Raw genomic sequence first — 18,486 nt, 5'->3', positions numbered from 1 at the left:
CCAGAGTCGCAACGCAGCTAGATGCACGGTTGGTATTATAGTTATCCATACGGACGATACGATATTCTGTGATTAGCAGTGATGGGTGCGTAGGAAACGGCGGACGCAGTGGCAGCACCAGCGGTGGATTAAGGGCAGGACGTTAGTCCATGTGCGGATTATCCGAAATAGTTGCTATCATTGCAACTATAGTTCCAGTCTTAGATTACTGTATACTATTTATTATTAGGACAGGTACTATATCGTTTACGACGATCCTTATCAATGGACAGCTGATGGAATATATAGTAAAGGTGTCTTTAGCAACAGAAACCGGAGCGAAAGGGAGAAGTCAGAGACCACCGTAACAATATTGCACATCTATCCAAACGTCCAAAAAAGTCAGTATGTAAAAAATAAGATTGATGTAGCCAATATGGTAACTCTCTTCAACAACAATAGGATTTACACTGGTCCCGATGTTTCGTGTCTTTAATGTGGCATTAATTTCGATCGAGCGTTTTGCGCAAACGAAGGGACAGTGTTTTTGCTGTCATTAACACGGCGGACGTCTGTTTTTCGCACTGCCGCATCAAGTAGCGGTCCATATCTATCGTCAGTGTCAATGCTTTTATAAACCCATCTCCTTCACCTGCGAGCTCTGCTATAGCCAAATGGCACTTCAGAACGAGGTGTTTGTGTTTGGGGGACGCAATTTAGCGGTGCACCGCTTTCTGCCGTTGGCCCACCAGCGACGGGTGAGTTCGCGTTTTCTTCAAGTACGCAACGCCGATCTATGATAGCTGGATACCGGCCAATCGAATTGGCTTTGAACATTGGAAGCAGAAAGTGACGACAAGTTACAAGAGAATGGATTAACTATTATTTTATTGTTCGCTTTAACAATGCTGTTATTACTGATAGCAAACTGTTGAGTAACGACGTTTAGGCGACAGATAGAAGAAAAATAAAGCGTTGGTTGATTAGGTATGCTGAACAGATCTTTTTATTTATCTCTTGTACCCAGCACGTGGACGATGAATTCAAAATAGGCCAGTGTTTATTACTGTTGATACGTCCTTTACTTTGTCTTTGATACGAGATAAGAATTGCTATCGTAATGAAGATGAACTTTATTTGCAAAGCGTCCTGTTATCGAAGTTGTGATGAACTTGCCTGAATATTACACGTCTATCTAACAAAAGAAACAGTGCCTTGCACCTGTTCCTAATTAGGCTGGCACAAAGTTCAGGATTTTCCACCTTCGATACATACGAAGCCTATATCCTGCTGTCTGCGCAAGCAGCGCTATTACTTCGTCACGTCTCGATGATGCGTTGATTCTGTGCAGTGATACTTCAACAGCCGATGTTACTACTACTGCTGCTGCTGTTGTTGTTGTTGAAAAGTGAAAAGATGTTCATCTTGTGATTGCTGGTGCTTGGCTGCTTTTGTTAGTCTCTGTCGGATATTTGCACCGGGAAACTTCGTTAAGGCAATAAGCGCTAAGCGGGCTGATTGATCTGCTTGACAGAAGATACATTTTTAATAGGTAATCCCACATATCATGTCGCTTGATGACACCTGTTAAACTACTCTTATAGCAGCAGTAGCAAACACATCGATAGCGACGCGACGACAACAAAGCCAAGCGGTGAAGAATACGTTGTTCCTATTAGTGCGAACACGACGTTACTGAATATATATATATATATATATATATATAGTAGGATTGTTAACTATTCGATAATTTAATCACATAATGAATATCTGCGATAATAGTGTGACAATCATTAGTATTGCTATTTTAATATATTAAACATGATTGAAAGTCCTCTGCATTTGGACACTGATCGGTAGACATCTGTAAGACCATTACTGATAAATGGTTGTTCAATAGACTTTCTGTCTCGTCCATGGGCGAGTTTCCAGTGATCATATGCAAACCATATACGCACGAGTTTAAACACTGTATAACCGTGGTTTTTGTGTATGTGTGTCTGTGTATAATCATCGATGTTTTGTATTTGTACATCAAGTAGATCTTGCTATTTCTGCCGCAGTTGCTTTCCGGTGTTGTGCAGTTACGTCTTCGTTGCAATCACGCCGCCGATCCACGCGTTGTTGCCGAAGGCGAAGTGTTTCCGCTATCACTGACATTGAGGCAGAAGCCGCAGCTGCCGCCATAGAACTAGCAATGAACTTCTGTCGATCCTGCCGCTGCCGAGGATGCTTTGGTCGACTGCGGCAATTGATGTTACGCCTTTTGCTTGCGTTGCTATGCTTGCTGGCGTTGTATTATTACGATTGTTGTTATCACCTCGTTGAGTTTTATCTGATGAATTTTAAGGTAGCCATGATCACTTCTTGCACAAAGTTGTAAAGGGAGCTGCGGATGTTTCAAAACCGATCAATGTACAATACGACACGACTTGTGACGTCTGTTCGTATATACATACATCTGTTACTTTTGCAGGTATTTCAGCCATATATGAACGAAGTACAGCGGAAATAGATATCATTTGTGTCGCTTCTGAGGCGCTATCATCGCAATTGCGATAGGTCACAGTAACAGGACAGCGAATCATCCGAACGAGACGGCTAGTCGAATCGATGATGGACGAAGTGGAAAATCAAGCAGCCAGGCTACGCTCTGGGATCAAGCGTTTGACAGAGAGTATGGAGGGAGTCGTGTAGCTTCCTTGCTTCACGACACTGACAAAGCTCACACGCAACTGCCAAAAACACCGAGAACCGTCGCTGAAGTTAATCACTCTGCATAGACCAAGCTGATGTCTGCTACAGTTTCCAAGTTACGGATTCCTGCGCCAACAGCCAAACCTGGTGTATTCGCAAGGCGTAAAGCCCGTGATGGTCCTAGTCATGGAAAACAAGACTTGATGCAGAAGATAATATTTTGGGTTACGTACTCCTTTTGGGCTCCCCTTTTGAAGCACAGTACTGTTATGGATAGCTAGATCCCAGTCTGAAGCCGTGACCATGTTCTGTCCTTCGGCGAAAGCAGGTAGATATGTAGGCATTCAAGAAACTATATAGTGGATTCTGAAGATGGAAAATCAAAAGCCAAGACATGCATTCTAAAATCTGTTCCCATTCAAAAATACCTACAATTACGAAGACGTTCTATTGTGGGAAAGGGTTGTGATTTCAGCAGCCAAGGAATAAAACTGGGTTTAGGTAAAAGCAGATTTAGTTGTCTAGTGCGCGGATGGTCTAAAACTGTATGGTAGCGCACGTAGGTAGGTGGCGTGTTATGGCGCGTCCTAATAAATAAGAAGGCCCTAGGTAGTTCGGACTCTATCGCTGTATGAGGACGAGGTGGAGAATAAATGTCAATACTACTGCTTGGTACTGCATTACATACACACATGTACAGTACTAATATGCATATATGATACGTTCAATGAATATAAGCAGGCATAACAGCCAAATTAGCAGCAAGAGACAGGAAACTTCTAGTTACGGGGCTTAATACTTGACCGCGCTGATGAGTCGAGCAGACAGAATGAAGCCAATTACCTGCAACTGATGCACCATACAATAGAAGCCAAAAGCAAAAAATCATCAAGTGTGCACATACACACCAACTGCTACTGCCATTTGCCTTATACATAAACGGACTGTTATGTTAATTTGATCAGCATTGGGTTTTAGGAGTGCTCGCTTATAGAGAAATACCATTTCTTTTACGTGCGTTTTCCTGCTTCCACGACAACTGTGAAGTCCGCCTAATACTCAGTGATGTTCTTTTAGCAGACGAGGAACGCAGCAAACGAACGACGGGCTCTGTTGAGTGGTGCTTACAGCGAAAAAAAAAAACACCTGTTACATGGGTACTTCTTCGTAGACGTGTTTAATATCCCGATACTACCTGCTGCTTTCGACGTTTCTGCCGTTGTAACGACTACAAGTAATCGAAAAGCAGAAGAAAGACGAATTTTTTTATATACTTCGTTGACGTTACAGATGGCGACGGCAAGCTGTTCGTGTTATTTCGTTTGAAAATAGTATCTGCTATTTAGCACTGGTATTGCTTCTGCTGTGGTTATTGTTTGTCTTAGATACTAGACTGTATCGAAAGAGACTAGTGGTAAGCGGCGTATGACAACTTAATCATTAGATGAGAGTAATATGCCTTAGAGATGAATAGATGAAGATTATTTATTGTATGCTGGAGTTCGTATAAATACGAAGATATATGTATGTATGTATATATATATATAGATAGATAAATAGATGGACAGATAGAAAGAGAGAGAATGGTCTCGGTAAATGCAGCAGCTTTACCTGCGGGTTCCGAGCAGCAGTAAGACCATCGGTGTCAGAAACGAATTAACTCAAAGTGTTCCATCACAACCATGATTACAATATAGCATTAAAAATTAAAAGAAATATGGCCATAACGGGTGCCTTCTGCATTGTTTGCACTCAGCTCTTAGCACCAACTTCTATTATTGTGTGCCTCTAAAAAAGTATTTGTTTTTCGGACAATGGCTTGTTCATAACTAGCTTTTGAGGAGAAAATCCTAGAACGTGCTTGCTCCGAGTTCTAGCACGCAATGTTTGGCATGACGCAGAAACTGCGTACCTCAACGAATCTCTAGGATGCTAGAAAAAATCTAGATTAACATATATATTATGTTTAGAATTGTTTGCGGATCGCTTGAACGACCCTGTCAAATGGTTTTACGTTTTTTTCGCTATCGGTGATTTTCGTTTTCTTCTGAAGAAAAACGCCACAAAAGCAGTAGAATATAGTTCATTCGATGCCGGCGCCGCGCATACGCTACAAGTGTATTTCTGCGTACTGAGTTGGAATGTACGCTCAGCCCAGCTTTCCCATACGGTATGCTCTTGCATGCTGTTCTGAACGCGTATACGTCGTGCTCGAAAAAATGTAGCCTCACACGAACACGATAATAGAAATGACTAGGTATTTATGTCGATATATAAAGCACAGCACCCATTGATCGATGCGTCCTGACCACTATGTCACAAGCACACGGCGCCGTACACCGACAGAACAATGTAGAAATATTCGAAGAAGCATGAAAATGTGGATGTTCAACGTACAGTAGAGATAATGGTGCGCGTCCGTAGACAGAAGTAGTCCTATTACATCTATGACGTACAAAGTGACGCTTTGGAAAATAGGTAGAGTTCGACGATGAATGTATAATACGTAACCTGTGTGCTTTTTTTTTTATCTTCACAAGTGATGTAGATGGTAGGTAATACGTGATCTACAAATCTCAGTGCGTGTTGGTGTGAACAATTGGCTCCAGTCGTGAATGAATGACACGCAGGATAAATTCTTGTGATCAGTCACCATGGCCTGCATGACGATGCGAAAAGTAGCCATCATAGGACACCTATCTCAGTATAAGCGTTCGTGCCATCTTACTATCGTGACGTGGGTCTCGGTGACGAGAACAACTTTCTAAGATTTTACTGTGGAATTAATTATACACAAAACGGATGTACCTATCGAAAATATGCAAGTTAATATCGTTCAAATTATGCCCATGAAGTCGGATTTGGAAAGGCTATCTCCTCATACAACATCAACCGTCGCTGCCGCCTCGCCCGTTCTTACGTTCGTCCTATGTTGAGCCGTAATGTTTGCTTGGTTTTCCTCATCATCTTACGCTTCGTCCCTATTTTTCTGCGATGGCGACAGAATTGCGGCATATCGCCCACTCGAGAGCAAAGCCACTCTTAGCAAAAGTGCTATCGTTCGACTTCAGCTCTTCGCCGAACTCGGCTTTGACACGTAATCATCATCAGTGTTGCTGGCACGCTAAGGTACGTTGTTCAGTTCACACGAAGTTCCTTCCATGGACTTGGTCGCGGCTGCTGCTCTTTGAACAGCCCGTGTTTTTCGTCTGGTACGGGGCGTTATTTCTTGCGACGACCCTAACGTTGGCCAGCGAGTTCCTACGACTTAATAGTAGCGTTGCTGTCGATGTTGCGGTCGAAAGCGCCAAATCTAAAAACATTTGGCTTTTCAATAAACAGCGAAACATCAGAGTGCGTTTGGCTGAAGCTCACCACGTAACTACCACCGCTATCGTCAACAGTCGTCACACAGATAGCAGTACGTTGATTTGATCGGAGGCCCGTAATTCGGAACTCCCGCGCCGATGGTTGTCGAGAGTGACCTGCTAAGTTTGGAAAATCGTGAAATATCGTAGTTTAGTTATGATTATTGATTGCTATATCAAACAGAGATCTGATCGCCTTCAGGCTCCCTGAATTCAACCCTGAAGCAACTGCGATTGCAATTAGAAATCTAGCTATTATGCAGCCATCTAGCGTCGACAAGAGCAAGGTTATAGATCACCTATGTTCAATCGATAGTCAGCCAAGAAATCGTCGCCACCAACACACGGAAACTGCCGCAACCATCAACACACATCGAAAATAGCGCTGAACTGCGCTTTCTCTTTAGCTGCGGAGGGAAGCCCTTGTTGCGTGCTGGCCAGACCATAAGAGACATGGTTACGGTAAACATAATGCGTGCGACAGATTGGGGGGGCAGATTCAATTCGCGGCTTTTCGGAATATTAACGAGTTCCGACAGCAGTAGTAGTGCAACGAGCGTTGAGGCGGCGGCGTTTAGACGCCATATCGGGTAATGCCACGCACAAGGCCGGTCCATTTATTCGAGATATATAGTATAGAGTTAGATGGAGGGTTGGCTGTAACTCAATCTAGTCAGATAGAGCCGCCTGCTTCCGTTGATTGACACATCAAATCAGTTCCACCAAGCTTACTCTACACAAAGTCGAATGGACGACAAACGGGCGATCTCTTCTACTCGTATGGCGAGTGCCAGTGGCCGTGATTTTTGTGTCCGTTGCACCAGCAGCGCAGAAACGATAGGACAGCTACACATAGACACAAGTGCCATTGTCTGGTGGGAACATGGGTGGCGAACGAGTGGCAAGCAGGCCTGCCAAGACCTTGCCTAAGTGCCGTTAGCTCTTGTCGAGATGAGAGAGGTCACCCTATCAAATGGCGTAAACATGGTACATAACGCGTACGGTAAACTCACGGTCGGGTAGTGTTGTTATAAAAGCAGAACCTGGCGAGTTTAAAGCGGGGCGACCAGAAGCAGATACTATAGAGTTCGAGTAGATTAATCTCCGCATCAATAGGCACTCGTGCTAGAACACATTCACATAGAACGAGAGGTACTTAGAATAACAAACTGGCCCGCGTAGAGAGAAAACGAGGTTTGACGTAACAACTTAATGAGAAAAACAACAAACACGAGCTAGCTTTTTCAAAACATTATCAGACCAGTTAGTTTCAACGATACTGTCGGTGGTCGGCGACTGAAGTACGAATCCAGTGATTTTTATGAATGAAACAAACGTGGCCAACCGGAACGTTTTAAAAAACGACACATTTTCTTAATGTGGCATGCTTCTGAATTACATTACACCTATATTCGTTAATTAAATATAGTCAGATATTAGCTTTCTAGCTAGATATTTCGTTGGCACGGTCGGAAGATATAACATAGTCAGCTTGAATTATCAGAGGACAAAAAGCAGAACCTGCTGTGTAGTTGAGTCCTTCACGCGGCCTGCTGTCTTCCGTTGTATTGTATGTATGGGTATCATCTAGACACAATGTTGAACATATCCATTATTCGATGGCCCTTGGCTACCATCGGTGTCACTTTTGTTTCTTTCGTGTTCAAGAACTGATAAATACTTCTCCACTAGCGCATCGCTATAAAATCGTTGCACCCGTAGCAAATCAGTCCAAGTCACGCGCGTATGTTTCGTAGCACCCAGAATACTGACAACTGCATAGAGAACATCATTCCGGGACCATTTTTCTTAGTATTTCTGAGCTTCGTCGTCTGTACACGTTATATATACTATTCCGTGGATTCCTCTGCTGGACACCGTGCATACGCTTCGGCTGAGTTCGTTTTGTAACTCTTTCCCGTGCGATCACAGGATATAGGACCTGAAATCTCCATAACTGGCAACCGCTGTTTCGCTGGGAAAAAAATTCGCAGTATTTAAAAGTGAAAGTAAAAAAAAAAGGAAATTTTGATGCGCATCAGAAACCACGATTGAGAAGTTTTTTGTACAACTAAGGGTTCACCGTCTTAAACTTTTGCATAGGATTGACAAGATGTTGAAGATACGAAAGCAAGTTAGGTACTGATAAAAAGCTCGTCGCCGATCACCTGCGTTCTATTACTTGTAAATAAATTTCTATTTAAGGCCGATGCTATGTACGCAAGGTATGGTTTACGATAGTTTTTAGCGTAAATTGGTTGGAAATGGTAAACCCGTGACGATATGACCGATTCAGAGGACTTTGAATCTCTTGTATTACAATTTTTTTAAGCACAGTAAGATGGTGAATGGTAAACCGCGATTAAATTCGGATTCAACTGAATCCGAATATAACTTGGATCAGACGAAGTGAAGTTCGATTCGGACATAATAAGTGTACGAACTTCTTTGCATTCAACTTGCTCTACTCCGACGGGTCATCTGTGTTCAAATTCGCGCGACACAACGTAACGCGGTAGATTCCAAATCAAAGCTAGAACTCTGAAAATCGGTCCATCCATAAATTGCTCTCATAAATCGACATTTCGTTCATTGAAAAATGCATCTAAATGGCGTGGAAGAGCCCTTTTCAGTGGAAACAGTTTGCCCTATCTTAAAGCTAGCAGTATATATAGTAATAAGCCTAAAAATAATCAAAATTATTGTTTGAACGAGAGTTTTGGTTCATATCTTGATCATTATAGCTATCACCGTTAGATTAGAATCAGTAAACTGCCCTTTGCTTAGTTCTGTGAATTACTAAATTTCCACAATAAAAAGCTACGAAATCACATACTATAATTTGGTAATTAGACACGTGGGACCTAGAAGCAACCTTAATGACCTCCTTCGTTTTGGAACTACTACCTGACCGCCTTCATAGGGGCAAAGCTAACAAGCATATCACCGCATACTGCAAAGGTTTGAAAAACTCTGTGTATGTTATTTGTTTTCTATATACTCTATAGGGTCCTTTGGAAGGAACTGTTTTTTGGGGCTGTGGCGGCTACTTCTAACACGACTGTCGATTGTTTCCCATTACAATTTGACGTCGGGGGTTGCATGGGCTTTCTCAGCGATCGATACTATTTGTGCCACACGGCCACTTTCGGCGGTCACGAGTCGCCGTCGTAACACGGCTAACTGTTGTGGTGGCCGACTACCTGGCGGTTTTAAAACACAATCAGATATTTGGGATACGTAAGACAGAGAAGGCGATTTTGTAGACCGAAAGCGAGTCATATCGAGCGCAAGTTCGAGCAGCGAGAATGTTAGAAAGAGAGCGGTATGTCGGCAGATATACCGCTCTCTTTCTAGGCAGAGAAAACTAAGAACAATTGATTTAGGTGGGACAGTACAAAAATCTTAGTGACCAAGACGCTAAGGACCCGACATATTACTCCCCGTGAGGTAGCTGCTAACAGTTTCTGGCACGAGAACAGAATCTAGAGAAAGCGAACGCGAAACATAGCCCGACCATCGTTAAATAGTTGTGTATTACAGCTTTTGCTATAGATAGTGGTTACATAAGAGGCCGCTAACTAGCTGACAGAAAGATGTCCCGATTTTTGTCTGCGTATTTTGTAGTATTTGACGTTAGGTTTCACCGCGATGGACGGGTTAGGTCTTTCAACCGTAACCTGTAATAATTATTTTGCATTGATACGTCGGGTGTATGCACTTATGCTTTAGGACATTGAGATGTTTTTCGTATGAGTGTAAAAACAACAAGTAATTTTTTAAGCTTTTTACGAACTTGCATTGTTGCCTATTTATAGCGACCTTCGAATTAACACGTGTCCTAGGTTACTAGCTAACGAAAAACTCAGTTTCAAGTTGCATTCACCTCTGACCGAGCTAGGTATACTGTTTAGATAGTTTCAGAACGGGAGCGATTGCGTAAGAGTCAGAAAACGTCTTGCCAAAGACACGATAACAATGTGATATAATAATAATAATAAAGTGGTGGACCATTCACTCATAAGGACCTATAACAAAAGTACAATGCGTCTTGTTCTTTGCTATCCACTTCTCCTCATACGTCCATTATGTACTATCGACAGTTTTTAAATAGAACTAACAATATTCATAGATTCGTTGTACAGAATATATGCGTGTGTGTATGTGTATGATTATAAAATAATCAATAAAGTTAAGCTTGGCGATATGTTCTCAGAGGCGCTGCGAGTACCATTTCCATAAGGAACAGTCATTGTAGTTACAATACACTGGACATATGTAGCCCAGTGCGAGGCTAGGACACCCACACCTATTATATTGATAAGATAATGCGTAGTTTTTTCTTTTATCGCAATTGGTGCCGCAACGTGCGAGTGGAATGAGTCAGAGTAAATCTATGAGTGGAAACAGAATAGGACGAATTGTAGACGAACAGCGAACGCTAATCCCGCGAAGCGCGATTTCGGTTTTCCGTCTTGCTCGCTTCTCAACGCTGTTGTTAGTGGACGGTTATCGTCACCTTATGTCTTCTGCCATTGCCATCCGATCTCCGTATTACGTGTTGACTAACGTTCTTGTTGTCTCTGGCGTGGTATCATGGCGCGCGGCGCAAAAGGTCCCCAGCTTAGGGCCAATTTTGTCATCGATGCTTCTTCGTTTGCAGTACTGGCAGAACAAGCTGCCTGGCACCACGTAAATGGCAGAAGCATCGGGGTCGATGCTGCGAGCGGCAGCAAGTCCATCTAATCCGACGAACGGCCATAGAACCAACTCAATTACAACTATTAGTATTATTTCGACGCACGCGATTAGGCTACAGACAGTATAACTCATTTATTAGAATAATTTTATTATGGTAACCATATTGCTGGTGCTTCTCCAACTGTTAAATTCTTAGCGAAACTTCCCTTGAATAGGATTATTATTACTATATTGTCGTGTAGCTAGTAGGCACGTTACTAACCAGTCACCATACTGTTTCTGTAATCGGCAGCGCAGACGCTGTTAAGGTCGTCATAATGTCGACAGCTTTCATCGTCACCGTGAGCCGTTGCTTCTGTTCTTGTTGTTGTCGGCGTCTCAAGATCCGTTCGTTCCAAGCCACGTGGTGCTGTTCCGTTGATGCTTGACCAGTACGACTCCGACTGCTACAGTCACCATTTCTACTTTTTAGCGGCATCGAATATTGCTGCTCCGTTATTCGCGTCATACGAGGATACATATGTGCTTAGTAGCGTTTGCTAGGGTCGCTTGCAAAGCCCGGCTAAGGTGTAGCATTGTTAGCGGTATCGGAACTCTTTTAGCGGGCTTTTCGTTCAGTCTGCCTCCATCCAGATTGGCTCAATGAAACTAAAAGCAGACACTGCTGCTTCGGCTGCTGTTGAGAACCGTGCTGCTGTCACAATAGTAGCAGTAGCGGTGGTAAAGCTGATCCTGATGGAGTTGGCGGCGGCGGCGGCGGCGGCGGCGGTCACAATGCCCGTTGAATTTAACCGTTGAAAAGGTGAGGAGTGCGAGCGGGACGAAGCAGTTGCGAAAGCTTGCCGTTCTTGGTTGGCCCATTCTGGTTGTCTGTCTATCTGTGTATTTGTTGTTCACCCCCTTCCGTCCCGCTGTAGCCCCCTTCACCCTTCCAAGCCCGTCCGAAACCGGTGAGGTGCGAATGGCGTATGCGAATAGAGTCAACTAAGGGAACGAATGCAGTTGTTGTTGCTGCTGCTGCTGCTGCTATTGTTCCTTGTGGCGCTGGCCTGCAAAGGGAGGCCGGTTGCTACGTGTGCTGCCATAACTGTAATCGGGTCCGGTGGGAGGAGAAAAGTTGGCGCGGTTGTGGGGCTTTACGCGTCTGGCACCGGTAACTAGGTGCTGGAGATAGCAAACTGAATCGTTATCAGGTCCGACTGACTGTTGGTGGTGATTCTTTTGCTATTGTTGTTGTTAGTCAATATGCAAATCTATCTGTTGCTTTTAAGCTTAAAACAGATACATGTTATTATACCGACACAGTTCGGCGCTGCACTGCTCGCATTGGCAATAGCAATAACGGGATTAGGAAAAGAAGCTTTTCTTTTAACTGCTATGAACTGGATGCTGGTCGCGTAAGGGATATCGAATCTGACGTCGGAAACAGACCAAGCCACTCGTTCTATAGCAGCGTTAATAAGAACAAAAGCTGTCATTTTACAAACATGGAATAGTATGCAAAAAAAATACGGTCTGTTCGGGTGTGTCGCTACATATCAACTTGCTGCGCTCAGGTAGGCATCCGCTCAGACTCGTTGTAACAGTTATTTCGTAATTGGTCCGTACAGATTATTTCGTGAAAAATGTGTGCTAGCGTAAGCCGATAAATGTTCGTCATCGGTTCGACGGGATTTCTGCTAAAGTTATCGCGGTAGCAGTCGGCCGCCCTGTACGCCAGATAAGTTTCTCACCATATTGGCGTATTCGTACGCTCGAGCGTATTTCAGTCCATAGTAAGAGCCTAATCGATTTAATTTAATTTATAAAAATTGCTGTAATATTCACTTCGACTACAACGAGGTATTTTGTAAGTGTTTGGTGGCTTTACTTTTCTATAGATACTTAAATATAGATAGATAAACTTAATGATGACGGTGACGCGCGTAGCTCGTGCACGTGCGTACATGCTCAAAGATTAAAGTTCAGTATATGCTTTCGTAACTATATGACTGAATCAAATGTGATTCTTGATAGCAGTTTGTTCGTTCATTACACCTTAGCCTTATAAGTGAAGCTCATCAAAAGTTAGCATTTTAATTTTTTTCTTTACGTTTTCAACCAAATGAATTGACCTAAAGCATTGACAACCGACCCCCGCATATTGCCAATCATAGTCGCAGTCGTTTTATACGTTGTTCGCGTTAGACACCAAGGGCATCCTTTACGACATCTCGAGCACCTTCATTCGGTTCGCCTCTCCCGACCTCCCACAAAAACACATCTACCCCGTTGCATTTGCTTTTGGTAACATTTACTCGATTATAATCCACTGTTCGACAGGCAGATGTTGTTCCCACAGGAATCCGTTTCACAGTGATGGTTCAAGTAAATGATAGGTGTTTTACTCGATAAACGGCGGCGGCGGCGGCGGCGGCGGCGGCGGCGGCGGCGGCGACGACGGTAACCGCCGCTGCCTTTTCTGTAAACGTGGCGTCAATGAGGATCGTATTATACTCCGCCGCCAGCCGGTGATCAATCGCATTAACTGACCGAACGGCTGTCGGTTGCTACTATTGCAGCCGCAGTAACATCGCCAAGAGCTAGATCACCGCACAGAGTAATACACGAAGCGTAGCCATTGCGTGCAGCCTTTTCGGGTCGTATGTCACTAATAAGAAGAGACCCATTACGAAAGCGATAATCACCGCTGCCCGGACCAACAAAACGAAGTTGTGGTACCGTGATCGCATTTGTTGGAAAAGTTTCCTTAAGTAAATCGCTAGCAATACCACTTTGAATAATGGCTATTTAAGATAGTGTTGATAGCCAATCGACATGCGATTGTTCTGCTACACTTTTTAACCGGGTTACAAGCGGGTTTCGGGAAACCCGTGAAGTGACGAGAGTAAATTTCGCGCATAGCAACATGATTTTACTGTGTATTAATGAAAGCGATTGATTATTAAGATAGGTTTGCTGGTGTTATCAGATAATAGTATCGCGATATTGTTATTTTGTTTATTGTTGAATGGTTTGTTTTATATAAAAACACTTTGATAAATCCAGTGCTCTCATCGTAATGGCAATCGAAAACTGGAAACTGTTATATTACGATAAGCGCTAAGTTGACATAGCTAATGGCAGCATTTTTCTTCCTCTCATTTCTTCTGCTCGATGTAGGCCTCAAAATCGAATGCGAACGGCGGACCTTAGCCGCGGCGTTTGTGGCGCCGTCGATGACAGGTCAGTTTCATCCGGTGCCTTCACCTATTTCTTCCGCCCCAAACCTATCCCTCTTCTGCAAGAGTCTCACTCTTTCATACCTACCTAGGTATTCCGATTCAAGTTGACGTTCCGCATTTTCTATTTGGCCTCGAATAACGAGGTTGCATTAAGGCTTACCGGCCATCGAGTAGTTGTTCTATAATGTGTGTATAGATAATGGTGTTATTGAGCGTCTTTGTTGAACATTGCTATACCCCTTCAAACGATCTAGCAGACTGCTTCGTAAAGGTACAGCTAGTTTCTTAATGGACGGCCAATGATGAGCGTTGATAAAGGTTCGCGATCGTCGATTGAACTGTCAGTATCGTCAGCTTTTTACGTTTCTTTGCTTTCGAAATGTTTTCTGCGTAAATAAAATGCTTGATAGATATATAGTATGACGCTTTTCCCCGAGTACCGTTGGAGTAATAATAATGTTTCTGTCTAACTAAACCCTTCGCACGCATCTAATTTCTTGTGACGTTCACGCAAATGACGCATCAATGTAGTGCCATGGCCAAGAAGCCAGCCCAAGTCTCTGCAGAATCTGTAAACTTTTTGCATGCTGGGTTGGTACGTTTGTTTTGCAGTATTATGAGATATGAGTAACGAAAAAATGCTATGAGGTAAGTATGTTGCATTAAACACATTATAAATTATTTCTTAGTCAATAAATGTGTTTATTTGTGGAGTAATATGTATGTGCTTCACATCGATTGTCTACTGCGCGTATCGTTGGCAAAACCTAAAGCAGGGTTGGATACAATCCGAAATTATTTTAAACAATGACGCTTACGCCATTTATATCGATTCGTCTGGTAGAAATTAAGCGCATACGAATATCTTCGACAAGGCCTCGGCCAAAGGTTTCGACAAAAACGGGTAGCACCCCACCAGTTAGCATTACTTCAGTCAAGAAGTGATCCTCATTCATCGACGCTATCGCATCGCTCATCCCCCTCATACTTCAACGATGTTACACAGACATAGGCTACTATCCCTCGGTGCCGATGAATAGATTACCGCCATTAATTTTTTTTGACCAATAACAAAATGTCTCACTACCATAGTTCCCACGGTAACCCTCATAACGCTGTGGCATCGTTTGTGGAATAGCGGTGCCGGCGATTAGACAATACCAGTTATTGCAGTACAATTTATGTACTAGAAAAGAGTCTCGATCTACGTTATGCTGTCCTACCGATAACACTACAAATGAAATGAGCAGTTTCCAAATCAATTGTGTCTTGCGTCGCATTATTTCGCTCCGATCGTATACCGCACACTTGTCATATGCGATAAACTGCTTCGGTAGGTATCTCTATATTTCCTTCCGTCATTGTTAATATAACTGCATGGACCGCTGTGTGTGGGCAATGGGCAGGAATAGGGAAAGAATTGCCTGCCTATTTTCGCCCCCTTTGTACTTTTTCTAGCTTTGTTACCGTGCGCAGCGGCGATTATAACAAAAGCAGCAAAAAAAACGAAACGACCGTTTTTGCTAGCATTTTCGACCACCGACATTTGTTTCCTTCACCTCTGCTGTGGTCATCGTTTTTCGTGTAGTGGACGTCGGCCACGAGGGTAGCACAAACGTGAATATCGTTTGCTGCTGCTGTTGTCGCATCCCCCGTGGCCGCCGCCGCCGCAGCTACTGCTACTCCAAACGGCAGAAGCTCGTCCGCCAATCGATTGACCGGTAGCAAACGCAGGCGTCGCTGAAACAACCGCATCTGCTGATGCGAGATCCCTATTCGTTGCTTCTAGCGTCATCGCCCCTTCATAGTAACAGGATCACACTCGATGCAACTGCGATGGGAATAGCAGCCGCAGTGGCGGCAATAGAGCATCAGAAGATGCAGAAGGAGCAAAGCAGAAGACTTTGTTCTGATGGTAATGGTGGTCGTGGCTGCCGCGATACACGTTTGATACTTCTGTTACTGCTGACGGAGGCCGAGATTGAGCAAGGCTATATCCTTCAATGGGCGAACGCTCGTTGACTGACAACCACGACAAAACAGCAGCGGCATCGTTCCGCCGCTATTGCCACTGAACCTTAAATTGTGCCGCCGATGCTGCAATTGTTAAGCCATTTAGGTTTGTTTACTGTATTCGTGCCCGTGTACGTGTCTGCATAGATGTGTGGCAATTCTATCCATCTATAGATAGTCACATTATAGGAGTCATGCCGCCTAATTAGCTCGTGAGTAAAAAATGCATACGGTGATGGCAACTAATGCCGTACCGCCATGGGCCCAGCAAATTAGCTGAGAAAGAATTAGAACGAAAGCTTTTCACACACAATTATTTCCCCTTTGGATCCTAGCGACAGCGAACTCGACCATTTGCACATGTTTGCCTACGTATTAGTAACGCAAGCTAGAGGCCTGCTAAAATGGGCTCTGTTTGTTTGCATCCGTCCAATGCTTTTTGTACTTAAAGCTGCTGTTATTTGTCTTTGTTAATAGAAACACTGTTTGTAAAATACAAATACAAAAGCTCGAGTATAGAGATGAGTCAAGGAAAATTGTAACATGCTTTGCAGTAAGTCTCTGCTCATACTTAATAATAATAATAATAATAATAATAATAGTAATATTATCTAGTAATAATAAATACAGAAACCGTAGCAGTGAAATGCAAAAGAACACATCGTTCTTTACGCTTCAGTGTCGTGAGGTTTCTTCCACCATTTCGAATCATATAAAGGTCAAATTCAGTGGGCTTTGCCGATTTCTGTATAAATGTAACTATTGTTGCTATATAACTTTACTCCTGCCGCTAATAAACTAGCACTGCTTCTCTCAGCAACTTGGCGTTCTGAGTCGCAGTCTTCTATTACTTTCTACGATCGTACGTGCACTGTTGTTGACCCTTAGAAGAGTGGGCACTCCGCGGAGAAAGCGACAATGACAAAAATGGCCATCGTTGGCCCCCGGTGTTTTTGCTGGCGCCGTTGTCACCACTAGCGACTCGTCCTGCAGGTTGTCAGTGCTACAGAGCTCACCGAACGTTAGGGAGTGATCTTTACTGTGTTGCTAATCAAATGTGTTTTTCTCATGTGCTTTAAATAACCACATTTTTCCAGGACCAGATTGACCTAGATCGAGTTAAGCAAAACGAGAAATGCTAATGAGGAGGTCGGAGCATTGACGTCGAACTGAAGTAGCTGATGCACTTGGTAGCTTTCTGTCGGCATTTCCACGGGCGTCGTGCTCATTGTCGTTTACGCTGGCGGCATTGCCGTCGTCGAATTGGTTGTTTCGTCCACTCGCCTTTAGTGCCGACCAGTCTCTGGGTAACGCAGCTGCATTCGCTTCTCTGCTCGCTGCTTTAAAAGCGGAGTCCTTGCTGTTCGTGGCGATCTGTACACATACAAATACGCGGACATATTCTCATACGCATACTAGACGCACTTTAATACTATTCTACCCGTCTTCGATTCTTCCTTGTCATTGGCTTTGTCACAACTGGTTAGCGGTCACCACTCTTTCGTATATTCTTTAATTGTCTCCATTGTACTTTTTTGGGTTGCCACTGTGAGTGTTTCTGCCGCTTCTGTTGTGAACGGCATTAACACAGCATCTGTCGGTCATGCTCGTTTCGTCGTCGTTGTTTGTGATGGTGATGACGGAGCGGCGGCGGCGGCGGCGGCGGCGTCGGGGATCCGCAATGGACGCTATAGAATCTTTTTATTTATTTTCTATTATATAATATGTTTATATGCGGCTGATGAAGTGTTTGCCTTGAGTGATGATCATGCGTTTGCAGTTGCTTCATAATAGTATTACGATGGCGATCGTAGTGACGAATCCTTTGTATCATTTCATTGGCGTCTGGTCTATTTATGATGATGGTGATATTGATCGTTACGGTGCTATCGCCATTCTCGATAGGTATTATTATATCTATTTTAAATACAGGGATAATAGGTAGGATCGGTAGTGTGGTCTTCTTAAATCGTACTTGACCATCGATCGATCTCCGCGCAAGAACCGTATCTACAAATCTAGTGAAAATGTTCGGGCACATGCCGACGCAAACTTTCGATTCTGTGCTAAGTTTTTCTCGTATTAGTTCTCTATGCCATCGCCTTGCTAACTAATCGCTCGAACGATCTCGTGTGTTTTTATTGGAAGGGTGGGCGGACCGGCACACAATGATCGTGTGTGTGGCGTTGTTTACTGAGCACGATGTATATCCAACCGGTTCCGTAATGGCGTGTTTCATTTCGTTTCGGGCACTGTCACTGCTTCAGCACTAGGGCGTACAGTAAAACGGCGGTGACACTAGCGAACGATAGAAGTAAACACGAAAAATTTTAATGCATCCACATACAAACGCTGACACATACTTAAACATACATTTATTTATGTTATCTATTTATCGCTTAAATGGCGCTAATGAGCTACGGTAACATGGACGGATATCGGGCCCGTTTCATTTTTTCCTAAGCTCAAATTTGCTTACTACTACTGTTGGCTAGACACTCGTG

General features: G+C 43.6%; 1 protein-coding gene across 5 annotated transcripts in view; it reads left to right on the top strand.

Moving 5' to 3' along the window:
• Positions 1 to 18,486, top strand: part of LOC111260955 (uncharacterized) — a 40,096-nt gene that overhangs the window by 13,492 nt on the left and 8,118 nt on the right. For 2 of the 5 annotated variants that reach the window (XR_002680661.2, XR_015311273.1), the window contains exon 3: positions 2,456 to 8,070. Coding sequence is in view for 1 of the 5 variants with exons in the window: in XM_086968519.1 (XP_086824645.1) it covers positions 13,908 to 13,970 (63 nt within the window). In the remaining 4 variants the exon portion in view is untranslated. Of the gene's footprint in view, positions 1 to 2,455; positions 8,071 to 13,907; positions 13,971 to 18,486 lie in introns of those variants that run through there. The other 3 variants (XR_015311275.1, XR_015311274.1, XM_086968519.1) reach the window with 3 other exon arrangements.

This window comes from Varroa jacobsoni, unplaced genomic scaffold (assembly GCF_002532875.2).
Source record: "Varroa jacobsoni isolate VJ856 unplaced genomic scaffold, vjacob_1.0 scaffold_496, whole genome shotgun sequence".
Lineage (NCBI taxonomy): Eukaryota > Metazoa > Arthropoda > Arachnida > Mesostigmata > Varroidae > Varroa > Varroa jacobsoni.
Note: the sequence above shows the minus strand (reverse complement) of the source record. Positions and strands in the feature narration are given on the sequence as shown.